Consider the following 10,926-nt stretch of genomic DNA (forward strand, 5'->3'; position numbering starts at 1 on the left):
AAGTACAAAATACTCTTAAAATATGAAAAGTTGTTGCAGTGAACTTACAGTAAGTGACATAAGCATGTGGGGCTCAGAGAAGGCCACTCTGCTTAATACATAATCAAAGAGCAGTAGAAGTATTTGGAGTTTACAAAAAAGAAAAAAGGTATTCTATAGTGTTCAAAGTCAGAAGTGGCCTCACCAAAACTGCTACAACTAGTGACAAATCCATAGCATACCATCTTGTAACAATATAAACCTAATATACAGTGCTCAGAAGGAGTGTGCTTTGAAAAATGACAAGTGATTTCAGGTATGTATCCAGCTGAAATATTCCTTTTAGGACATTTCTTGCCTTGCACATCACTTGCCATCTTGGCTGTGAGCTTTGCAGCTCAAAATTTGTGCAGCTGGTTTCCACTTCTTGCTGCTCTGGTGGATGATTCCATGGACAACTAGCAGTAGTAGACGAGCAGTCTAACCAATTGTTTTTTCTTGAAAACACTGCAAACTTTCCAGATTTTTACATCTCAGATGCAAGAACCAGATGTTTTGGAATACTAATTGTTTTATAAACAGAAAAAAGCTTTAGATGCCTTGCCAAAGAGTTCAGTTCTTTGCTTACAAGTGATTACTCAGGGAACAATAAGAAAAATACACAAAACCATAAAAATAAAAATTAGTTTCCATTGGGAGTAAATAATGGATCCAGAGCCAGCTCATGGACTGAGTGGCAGGGATGCAGTCTATGAATCTCTGCAAGGAGAAAAGGAAAGGCTCGAGTAGTAACAAAGCTGTTCCACACCTACTCCTACTATTGCAATTCTCACTTGTATGCTCAACATGCCTTACCATACCAGGGCATAAGTCATTAATCCTCTAGCATGCCCTTAACCCAGGAGCTGACAATCCTGTCTTGCTCGTGGTCGTGGAAGAGAGCCCTACACTGCCCTCCCTGTGGTCAAAGGATTTGGTCTTTAAAGGTGGCAAAGGTGATAAACTTTTAACCTCTGAAGGAGCCTGGGATTCTTCCTAGCTCCCTTAGTAAGGAGACGAGTCCTGAGCCAAAATGTTACACCGGGAGAAGATCCTGGGAGATGTGGCTGGCTGGTGATCTGCTGCCCTCTGTTCTCTGTGTACGGTAAATGCAAGGCACGGCTTTCATCAGGCCCGCGGTGTGTGCGATCCTGTGGATGGCCAGGGAATTAGAAAGCTGCACTTCAGCAGGAATCCTGAAGTTACCTCAGATGCTGTCTTAGGGAATGTAAGTAGAAGGCAAGTTATGGCACAGGACCTTGCCTTTCTCAGCTTGTGTATTAGCAGTCTTGTACAACTGTCCTAAAGATATCCAAGTGTTGGCTTGTGGTGCTCTGTTTAGTTTCTCAAGAAAATAGATCCAAATGAACGATGCAGCTGTCATAATTTATTTACTGAATTAGCTTCTCTTTTGATGAGGAAAGACTCTAGTAGTCTTTGCAAGGCTAGAAAAATTGTCTGAATAATAGTGAGTTTTCTTCAAAAGGGACTCCTTAGGCTGTCCTTGCCCGCTGGTTATAGTCAAAATGAGTTCATTGGAGAAGAATCTTAGAAGCTGAAAACATCTGGGAACTAAATAGACAGAAATAGGTTTGGAAGTGATGTCTGAAGGCCGCTACGATAAAAATCCTCTTTATGGACAAACACATGGATTTACGAACCTATAAAGCCAAGAACTTAGTATAAATGAAATTCTAACAGTTGATTCCAAGAATCATTATTAGTCTAGATCTATTTATTACAGTAAAAGAAAGAATTCTTCTATACATAAAAAATCTTCAGCAATAATAATAATAATGATAATAATAATGATACAATTAAAATTGTTACACACATATTATTTCATTCTTATCTCTTTTTTCAAGCCATCACTTATCATCCTATGCATGTGCCTTTCTACACTGTATCCTATCTCTCCACAACTCAGGAACTCTGCTGTCATAGCGAGACTAGATTTCTCTATCCTACATCATCATGTATGTAATAAATATCTCATTTGAGAGTGTATCAACAGATAGTGTATCTGCCTGTTACTGTTACCTATATAAAACTATGACTATGACACAAAGATGGAAAAAAGAAGGTAAAACTTGATTTCAGTGTTACCAAAATATAAGTCTTCCTGATTATTTAGAAAGTAACAATGTAGTAGATTTTCTTAAAAGTCTGTTTTATGTTTGTAATTCATCAGGTATTATCCTTGGGGCTTTGGCTCTATATTCTGCTTACATAGATGTGGAACTTCACAGCTGGATATTCACTAATACCCTGAAAATGATATAAAGGAAGTGAATGAGTATCTCAAAGAGAGACAGAGGAGAGATGCCAAGTGAATTTTCAGAAAGGCAGTAATTTAAAGAAATAAGAACCTAACAAAATTGAACTTGTATTCTTTATTTAGAAAAGTCTCATTCTGTTTTATTAATTTTCTTATTGCATGGCTTAACTTTTCTTATTGCTGGGCTTAAATGATTCTCTGGTATCCCTGATACCAGACAGATATCAGACAAAATTTTATCTGAGTAGAAGATGAAAAAGCTGTAAGGCTGTATAATTTTGTTGAGTTGGTCTTCTAAAAAGTGCTGTCTAATCAAGTGTCCTTTTTAAAATAGGTATTGGTTTGCTTTGAAATACGGCTGTCAAGCTGCATTTAAACAAACAAGTAGCAGAGGTGCATCAGAAGCAGACCCTTCCAACTTCATTCAAAAACAAGCTATTGATGCAGTGACTGATATTAACATGCTCAGGGTGTTCAAGGCTTTTCTTGAGACCACACCACAACTTTTTCTTCAGATTTACATTCTCATGGAACATGGCAAAACTCATTTCTATCAATGTAAGTCTGTCTTTTTCCTTCTGTTGCAAGTTGAGTATCTTACCTAAAAATATAACTCGTGACTGGACAACATTTTTAACCTACCTTGGAAAACAAGCATTCCACTGTGTTATTACTCTGCATTTAACTGGAATTTCTGTCTAGTAGATGGTCCATTTTGCTGAATCAATGAGAAGAAAATTTCACTATAAAAATGAAAAGTCATATATAAATACTGTGCATCATAAATATAAAAGTCATAATATCTAATGAAACCATAATGATGCATCTCTTGAAAATAAGATCTTAAATGCAATTAGCATTTAATTTGCAGATATGTGTGATTTAAATTACAGATTCTTTTAAAACTGCTACCTAGGCACTTGGAATTCAGTAAAGTAATTAAAGCAGCCCTGCAAGCTGACACTACCATTACCCATGTTACAGGTGAGGGACAGGGTCAAAATTAAATCTGAGGATATGTCAGTATTGTAGAATGCAACATGGTGAAGAGATACTGGTTCAACTCTCAGAAGCAAGACAGCAGCTGTACCATTTCCAGCTCTAAGTCTAGCAGAATTATTGGCAGGACATTGACTTATTCAGGGTTGGAATTGATCTAACTAAGTGGGGATACCTGCATTGATGCCTAGTGTTCCTTCAAAGTCCATGGAGTCAAAATTTACTCAGGTAAAAGGATCAGGCAAATCTCATCTTGGATATGACCATGTGAATGATCAAGTCTTAGTTATAGATTGCTACATTTTAGACGCAGCAGACTCACATATACTGGCTGCTGAAACTTAAATTTTTATGGTCTATTTGCAGTACTTTGGGAATTTCTAAGTCACTGTGTATGGAGATGGCAGATATGACATGCAACTTAGACAAGGCCGTTAAGGACCAGGGGCTGGGCAGGATAACATAAGTGTACCAAAAAGAATCAGATACCTAGATTTAAGTAACTAAAGTGAGGTTAAAATTAGGGTGACTTTCTTTTGAGCAGAGAGTAAATATAAAACTGGATTAAAGAAAGTGTTAGGGTTAGCATTCAGCAATCATAGTGTAAAATAGTGTATCTTTTTCTCTGATGTAACATTTTTCCTTGTGTTTTGTTTAGATGCTGCCATTATGATGTCTTTTTGTGGTATCTCCTTATCAATGGTTGATTATCAGATATCACTACGAAAATCTCTGCCTGACAAAGATGAATTTCATCTCTTTTCCAAGTTTGTGTATCTCTTCTATAAATTGCTTACCATCACTTCTTGGATACTCAGTATTTCATTGATCACTCTACTCAATGTCAGAATTTCTGTAATTCTGCTGATATTTCTTTGGATCTCTGGCTTCATTTGGACTTTGAAACAGAATACAACATTTTGCAAGTCTAAGAAGATGGAGTATCTGTACAGAACTATAGTTGGAATCATCCTGTTTTTTTCATTTTTTAACATAAAGGGGAGAAGAACAAAATTTTGCATTTCTATTTATTATGCTACTCACACTGTAGTGACTCTAGGTATTTTATTTGTATATATGTTCTGGAAACCTTCCATTATCAAAGAAATATGTTTTACAATTGTAAGCATATTAACTATTTCAAGTCTGGTGTTAGGTATAATTTTTCTTGTTGTTTATTACAGCCATTTTCATCCCACTACTTATTGCACACCTCAGGCATATTCAGATGAAATGGATGGAGGGGCAGGGCAAAAAGTTAGAGTGAAAACTGGTAGATTTCAGAATTTCTTAATGCAATGAACATTACAGGTTTGTTTTTGGTTTTTTGTTTGTTTGGTGTGTTGGTTTGGGTTTTTTTTTTTCTGTTTGGTTATTTTTGTGTCCTTAATAGCAAATTCTTGCTGGACAGTGTGTTTCTCTGTCATTGTTACTTATGTATCATCACTGAGGAGTACATAGTGACTTTGAATAACTATTTGTTTTCCACAATACAAAGACTCTGTAACATGAACACTTATGTGCTGGTGAAAGTTAGTTTGTCAAAGAAACAATTTCATCTATTCATCCAACACAATTCACAGTTTTACTTTTTTAGCAATGCAAATGTAACATAGGAAAAACTAAGAGTTAATTAAATGAAATATAGCATTAAACCCACATTCTATTAACTTATGTTGATTCTGTTAAAAACAAGGCTCTTTTTTCTTTTCTTTTTTTCATTTTCTTTCTTGCTGGAAGGAAAGAAGAGTACATTTAAAATAACTGAGGGCAATGATCAGTTCTCTGCTTCTCCCCATTACTGTAAGGGCTGCAGTCCTTCATGTTAACACACTGTACTGCCTTCTCCCTGAAGAATAGCTTTGATTTATGGCTCAATCACTGTCTTGCCACAAGGAAATTTGGGGAGATGTTTTCAAGCATTTTATCATCTAGGTGTTCTAATGACTTCTTTGTTGTTTTTGTTCTGTTAATCTTTCACACAATCTTCTGTATTTCGGGATGACACCAGCTTGTTCTGGGTTATAATAGCAGCCTGAGCGATTTATGGATGGCAACAGGAGCCTTGCATGAAATGAAGAGCCATCTTCCATGAAACTTTCTTCTCCTTTGGGCTCTAAGATGTAACACTTTAAATGCTGATTTCCACTAAAATATGAGGCTATGCAGACCAGGCAGTGGTGCAGCATCTTCTGTCTATTGCTGGAAAAAAAAGCAGCAACTATTCTGATGACTTGCACTCGGAGGGGCTGGCAAAAGACAAAACTAGCTTGTCCATCAAGAATTTTTGGCAGAAGGCAGAGTGAAACCAGACATTTCAGCTCTGTGTTCAAATGCTAAATCAACAACAATGAAATAAGGTTGATTGCCACAGTTTGTTCAGAAATAAAATCTAAGGGGGAGTATTTCAGAGCTGTTTTGTTTTAAATCTGTATTATGAAAACCTGAGGTTCTTTTTCTCCCCTCCTTTCTCCTTCCATTAAGTCACATTTGCAGTTAGATTGGCCACAGGCAAAGGTAGGGAACTGGGTTTGAGAAAAGAGCCTAGAGATAAGAAAAGATGATAAACTTTGCCAGGAACCAAATCTGTTAATATTCTTTATTGACAACAAACTTCTGTGAAACTCTAGAGAATGGGCTGAAGCTTTGGTTGATAATTAGGGTTCCTAAGAGCTGTGTCTTGTGTCTTTTGTGTCAAGTTCATGGACTGCAGAATGCTCTTTTCTTTTTACTCTTTCAGCCTTACCAGAGCACAGGGAAAGTTTCTAAACGTGTTTCTCTCCTGTTCAATGTCCACACTTCACTTTACCAGGCCAACCATGTACTACATCTCCTTGATCCTATTCAAGGAAATTAATTTCTATGTGCATAGCTTGGACTGAACAGTCTGCCTTTCTGAGGCTGCACACAAGAAATTGGTGTAGCCAAGAGAAAGAGTTTACTTCTAAAATCGCTCATTCCTGCTTGGGGGCAACAAAATGTGGTCCACAAGTTGAGACAGAAAAGCACAATCCATGAGACAAAGCAATACTAATTTAGTTTTACTAAAATTGGTATAAAAACCAGTACCTTCAGTTCTTTTACTGTGGAAGAGAGATATCCAGATTTGCTAGCCCTGGAACACCTTCTTAGGTAAGGAGAAAAAGCCCAAGGCTTTAATGCACCATGATTGTCCTAAGTTCTGTCTTTATAGCAGAATATTTATTCCTGGTGATGGTGTCCTCAACAGCGAAGTGCATGCCTGCTTTTAGGCTGAATGTACTTATATTTTGCTATGGAAAAAATAGAATCCTAAATAGTGAAGACAGTCCCTATATGGCTTCCCACACTTTTACTGTTTGTCAATCTAAAATCCTAAGAAGGGACTAGGGTTGGAAAATAGAGAATATTAACTCTATTTTGCAGAAAATGATGAAATGTTGTCTAGCTATTTTTTAGAAGATGACCTCTAACTTTATACGTGATCTGAGAAGCAGATCTCTTGGGAAATATGAGATCCTAAGAAGTCCTAGTGTGGGCAATTCACCCCTGAGGCCTCCAAGTTCTCTGCCTACTGCCCAAAATCTGGAGCCTGAGTTGCTCCTGAGGAAAATTAATTTCTGGTGTAACAAAATAATTTGTCTTAGTGGTTTTTTTTCTCCTTTCAATGAACTGACAAATTCCAAAGAGAAGTCTTTCATTGCCATCCCTCTGGCCAACTCCTACCACTCATTTTCTCTCAGGGGAGAAAAGCTGAACATAGTGCTGCCTTCTGTTGTTCTCCTTATGTCTCCCCACTCCCTCTTCTGTGCCCCTAAGAAGAATATTACACTGAAGTTGAGTTGGTAAGAAAGACATCTATGTGGCTATTTATATAATTCTAATTCAAATGCACACCAAACCAAATTACTTCAGTTCCAATCTTTATTTTAGGCTTGTAAGTCCTCGTTGATATAAATTTAGCCATATTCTGAGCCTGGAAATGGTCCTTTGGGAAATCATTTAGATTCTTTTCATAAATCTTAAAGATCTTCAGTGTCCTTCCACCAATACATCTCCATTTTGCTGTCATCAGTCAGGGGACCTCAAGAGATGGGAATTCCTAGTGGTTTGCTCCCAGTGAATTTTTATCTAGAGGGGAATATTATGAGAATAAAAAAAAAAAAACTTTAAACTCTTCCCTTTCTTCTTGACCTTGAGTTTAAGATTTTCACTTGATTCCCTTCATTTTCACAGCGATGAAAAGGCTTCTCATTCATTTGGTAGTTTTAACTCAGAATCTCTGTAGGAGGGAGGATAAGGAAGCACATGAATTGACTCCAGACACATTTCATATCACCAATGACCACTTCAGACAAAACAAACAAAGCTCCACTTCACCTGGGTGTAAAGTTCAAACAATAGACTTCATATATATACTTTCTGCTTCCCAACTACCCTTAAAATTCAGCTGCCACTCAGTTCATGCATTGCGCTTGACCTTGTCATTTTAATCTAACAGCAAATTGAAAACAAATGGATTTTTTTCTCGTTTTTTTGTGTTAAGTATGCCCATTACATCTTACAAAAAGTATTTTAATAAGTTAAATAAAATTAATAAACAATTTCTTTCTGTTTTGACTACTATCAGACCTGGGTAAGAAGAACAACATCCAACAGAATTGTTTTAATTATCCTACTAATATTCAACGTGCCATTTGATGGCATGGGTGAGCTCACCTGATGTACCACAGATAGCACTGATTTATTAAGCCATAATTGGGTTTCCAATAAACATTTGTCAAAATAATGTATTCATTCAAACCAAAGCCTTCTTTATTTATTCATATAAAAGAGCACTTAACTTTCAACAAAGAATTGCCTGCCATCAAAAACACTCCATAAACGGGGGAAATTAATGAAGATGCAGTACCAGAGGGTGATGGTGGAAGACTGAAGTTCACTTTAACCCTTCGAAGAGCTGAGTTCCACCTCTTGCTTGGTACTGGTATTTCATGTATTTCTCACTAAAAGCCTCAAGCCCAAACATTAAGCTTTGTATATTTACACATGAAAGTACCATCACTTTTTTCTACCATTGAGTCTTACATCTCAAAGCCTGTTTCAAAATTAACATGTCTTATTTATATTATACAGTCTAGAAGCATGCACACAGCTCAAAGTTCTTTAGGCTTACCTACACTCTGCCCAGTTTTCACCATATGTAGATTCTTCCAAAAAAATGGTAAGCTTTGAGATGTGAAACAACATATCTCATCTGAACCTGAAGTATTACGTGTACTTATCATTCATTCCAACCAAAGAATTTTCCTGTTCTACCTCTTTGCACTCTTCTCTATTTTCTTTGCACTTTAGTTTAATTTTCCAGAATTTTAGTAGAATAATAGCAAAAAATATCCCATTGGCTGTACAATTGATATTTGAATGGAGTGCAGCTAACCCTGTGGAGTCTTGGAGTCCACCTTCAACAAAAAATGTTCTTTTTTTACCTCCAGTTGGCTAGCATGTAACAAATACAAGTCACTGAAGGCTCCCACTATGCAAGCCTTATGTTTATTGGCTTAGTAAAATGTAGACCTTGGTGTGATAGGAGTGTTGGTTCAAAATTAATGTAGCTTGCTAACACCTGTTGAAAATACAAACTGCACTAGCCTTCCTATGACTGTATTTCAGTTTCCATATTTTTAGCAAACTTTTTATTTGTGACAGTGAACACAGATGTAAATAACAGAATAGAATGAGAAAGAATAGGAAAGTTTCCAAGTGCATGCTCATGCCACAGAAACTCTTTTGCTAATGTCAATGCAAATATGTGAATATCATTACCATTATCATTACTACTTGTGGCACTTTGTCAAGGTGAAGAGGGTGACAGTGCTTAGAAGAATATCTCTGTTGCAACTGGAATGCAACAAAAAGGTTTGTCTTCTCAGCACTGACAAGTGATGTTAACTCCCTGATTTAGCACAGGTATTTTTTAATGGGCGCTTAGAAAAGACACAGTTAAATATTTTGGTCTGTGGGCAGTAGGTAAAGTGCTGAAAATAAAGTGCTAAATGTTACTGGATGCTTCCTGGCTATGTGAAAGTAAATGACAAAGCTACACATTTGCAGGCCACTTGCAGAAAGGTACAAAGAGGAAGTTCAGGGTCAAAATTGTTATACAGTACTCTAGCTACTGCTGAATGTATCCAATTGATTATTTCTTGTGTCCACAGGTTATAATCCTATTTTTGTATTATAAATAAAGTTTGCGTTTTTGTATCATAAAGTTTTAATATTTTATAATGTCTTGACTTTTAATGACTCATGTTCAGTGCACTGCAGAACAAATGTTTCTGTGCAGAAGCATTGTCTTATCCGTTCTTTGCTCTTTGGGTGTTTGGTTTCCAATGTAAGACCCAAGTTCAGCTCCTGCCTTCTTTAAGGACTGGCTTCCTTCAGAGATTTGTTTTCAGGAATAGAAAACATCTCCTCTTCAGTGGAAGTATTTATTCAACTAAAATTTTGGGTGTTCACATAAAAGTTTGAGGCACTTGAGAAAAATACCATTAGCTTTTTATAATTCTTCTGTGCTTATATTTGGGGTTTTCCAGAAACTACATCTTACATGAAGACTTGCATCATTAGTGAACATTGAATTATTTAACTGAGAGAAGAAATGCAGTTGAGTGGTTGAAGTTATGCTGTGTGGAGACACCCAGCACTGCCATGATGGAGACTGCACGCTGTTGACTGTTTTGTAAGCCACCAGGTCTTTGTCATACTGTTTAATTGGATGAAAAAGCCAAGTGAGAAGAGAGTATTTTTGTAATTTGGACTCTGAAAAATGGAAAATGTACAATGACACGGAAAGATTAAATACAAGAGATCTCTTCCACCTGTTTTGGGCTGTATTTTGCTGGGCTATAGACATTCATAAACCTAGGTTTTGGAGAATAGGTCATAGTCACCTGTCATTTGCTTTTGTCACCTCTCCAAAGCAGAAAACTGTACCTCACATAGTTCTGTGCTGCTTTGCCACATGCACTAGTGTGTGGCAGAGTTATCTGAGTGTTATTGTAGGTTATTTGTAGGTTGGTATTTACCTCAAACTTAATAAATTAATTCAAATTGTACGTTAGGTTTATAGGGTTCTCTACAATCAATGGAGAAAAAAAGTCACACCCAAGGTACTGGCATCCTGTCTGCTCTGCCACCTGTTTAGGATGTGGTAAATGTTCCTTTTCAGGTGCCCTTTCCCATTGACTACAGCAAGAATATTGACAGGATGAAGTTTAGTTAGGTAAAACTTTGTTAACTTGGTTCCCAAGTCATGACCTTTGGTATAGTATTATGTCTTAGGTATTGCTTTGGTGCAAGTTGCTGGTTTGACCCCTTTTTCTCACCTGAGAAGAAAACAGGAAGCAATTTACTCTTGGTGAGTTCTCCCTGGGTTCCCTACCATGACTTTGACTACATGGTCTTAACTCACAGTCTGCAGAGCTGAACAGCAGTTACATAAATGCAAGGAAAACAGGCTAGGACACACAAAATGGCCTAATTTTAGAGTCATCAAGAGCATTTTAAGAAAGCATAATATAAGCAAAGTTATATTTCAAGTTCAATGTCCATTTCTACTGTGATGTGTTAAACAGATGATTTTCATAAAA

The 10,926-nt window shown here is 36.8% G+C and overlaps 1 protein-coding gene across 3 annotated transcripts in view; it reads left to right on the forward strand.

Annotated features, from left to right (window-relative positions):
- The window catches only part of XKR9 (XK related 9), a 23,280-nt gene extending 13,170 nt beyond the window's left edge, over nucleotides 1-10,110 (forward strand). For all 3 annotated transcript variants that reach the window (XM_074552340.1, XM_005479363.4, XM_074552327.1), the window contains 2 exons: nucleotides 2,631-2,854; nucleotides 3,954-10,110. In XM_074552340.1, the coding sequence (XP_074408441.1) occupies nucleotides 2,631-2,854; nucleotides 3,954-4,597 (868 nt within the window). In that variant the 3' untranslated portion in view covers nucleotides 4,598-10,110. The remainder of the gene's footprint in view (nucleotides 1-2,630; nucleotides 2,855-3,953) is intronic.
- The last annotated feature ends 816 nt before the right edge of the window (nucleotides 10,111-10,926 follow it).

Source organism: Zonotrichia albicollis, chromosome 1 (assembly GCF_047830755.1).
Source record: "Zonotrichia albicollis isolate bZonAlb1 chromosome 1, bZonAlb1.hap1, whole genome shotgun sequence".
Taxonomy (NCBI): Eukaryota; Metazoa; Chordata; class Aves; order Passeriformes; family Passerellidae; genus Zonotrichia; species Zonotrichia albicollis.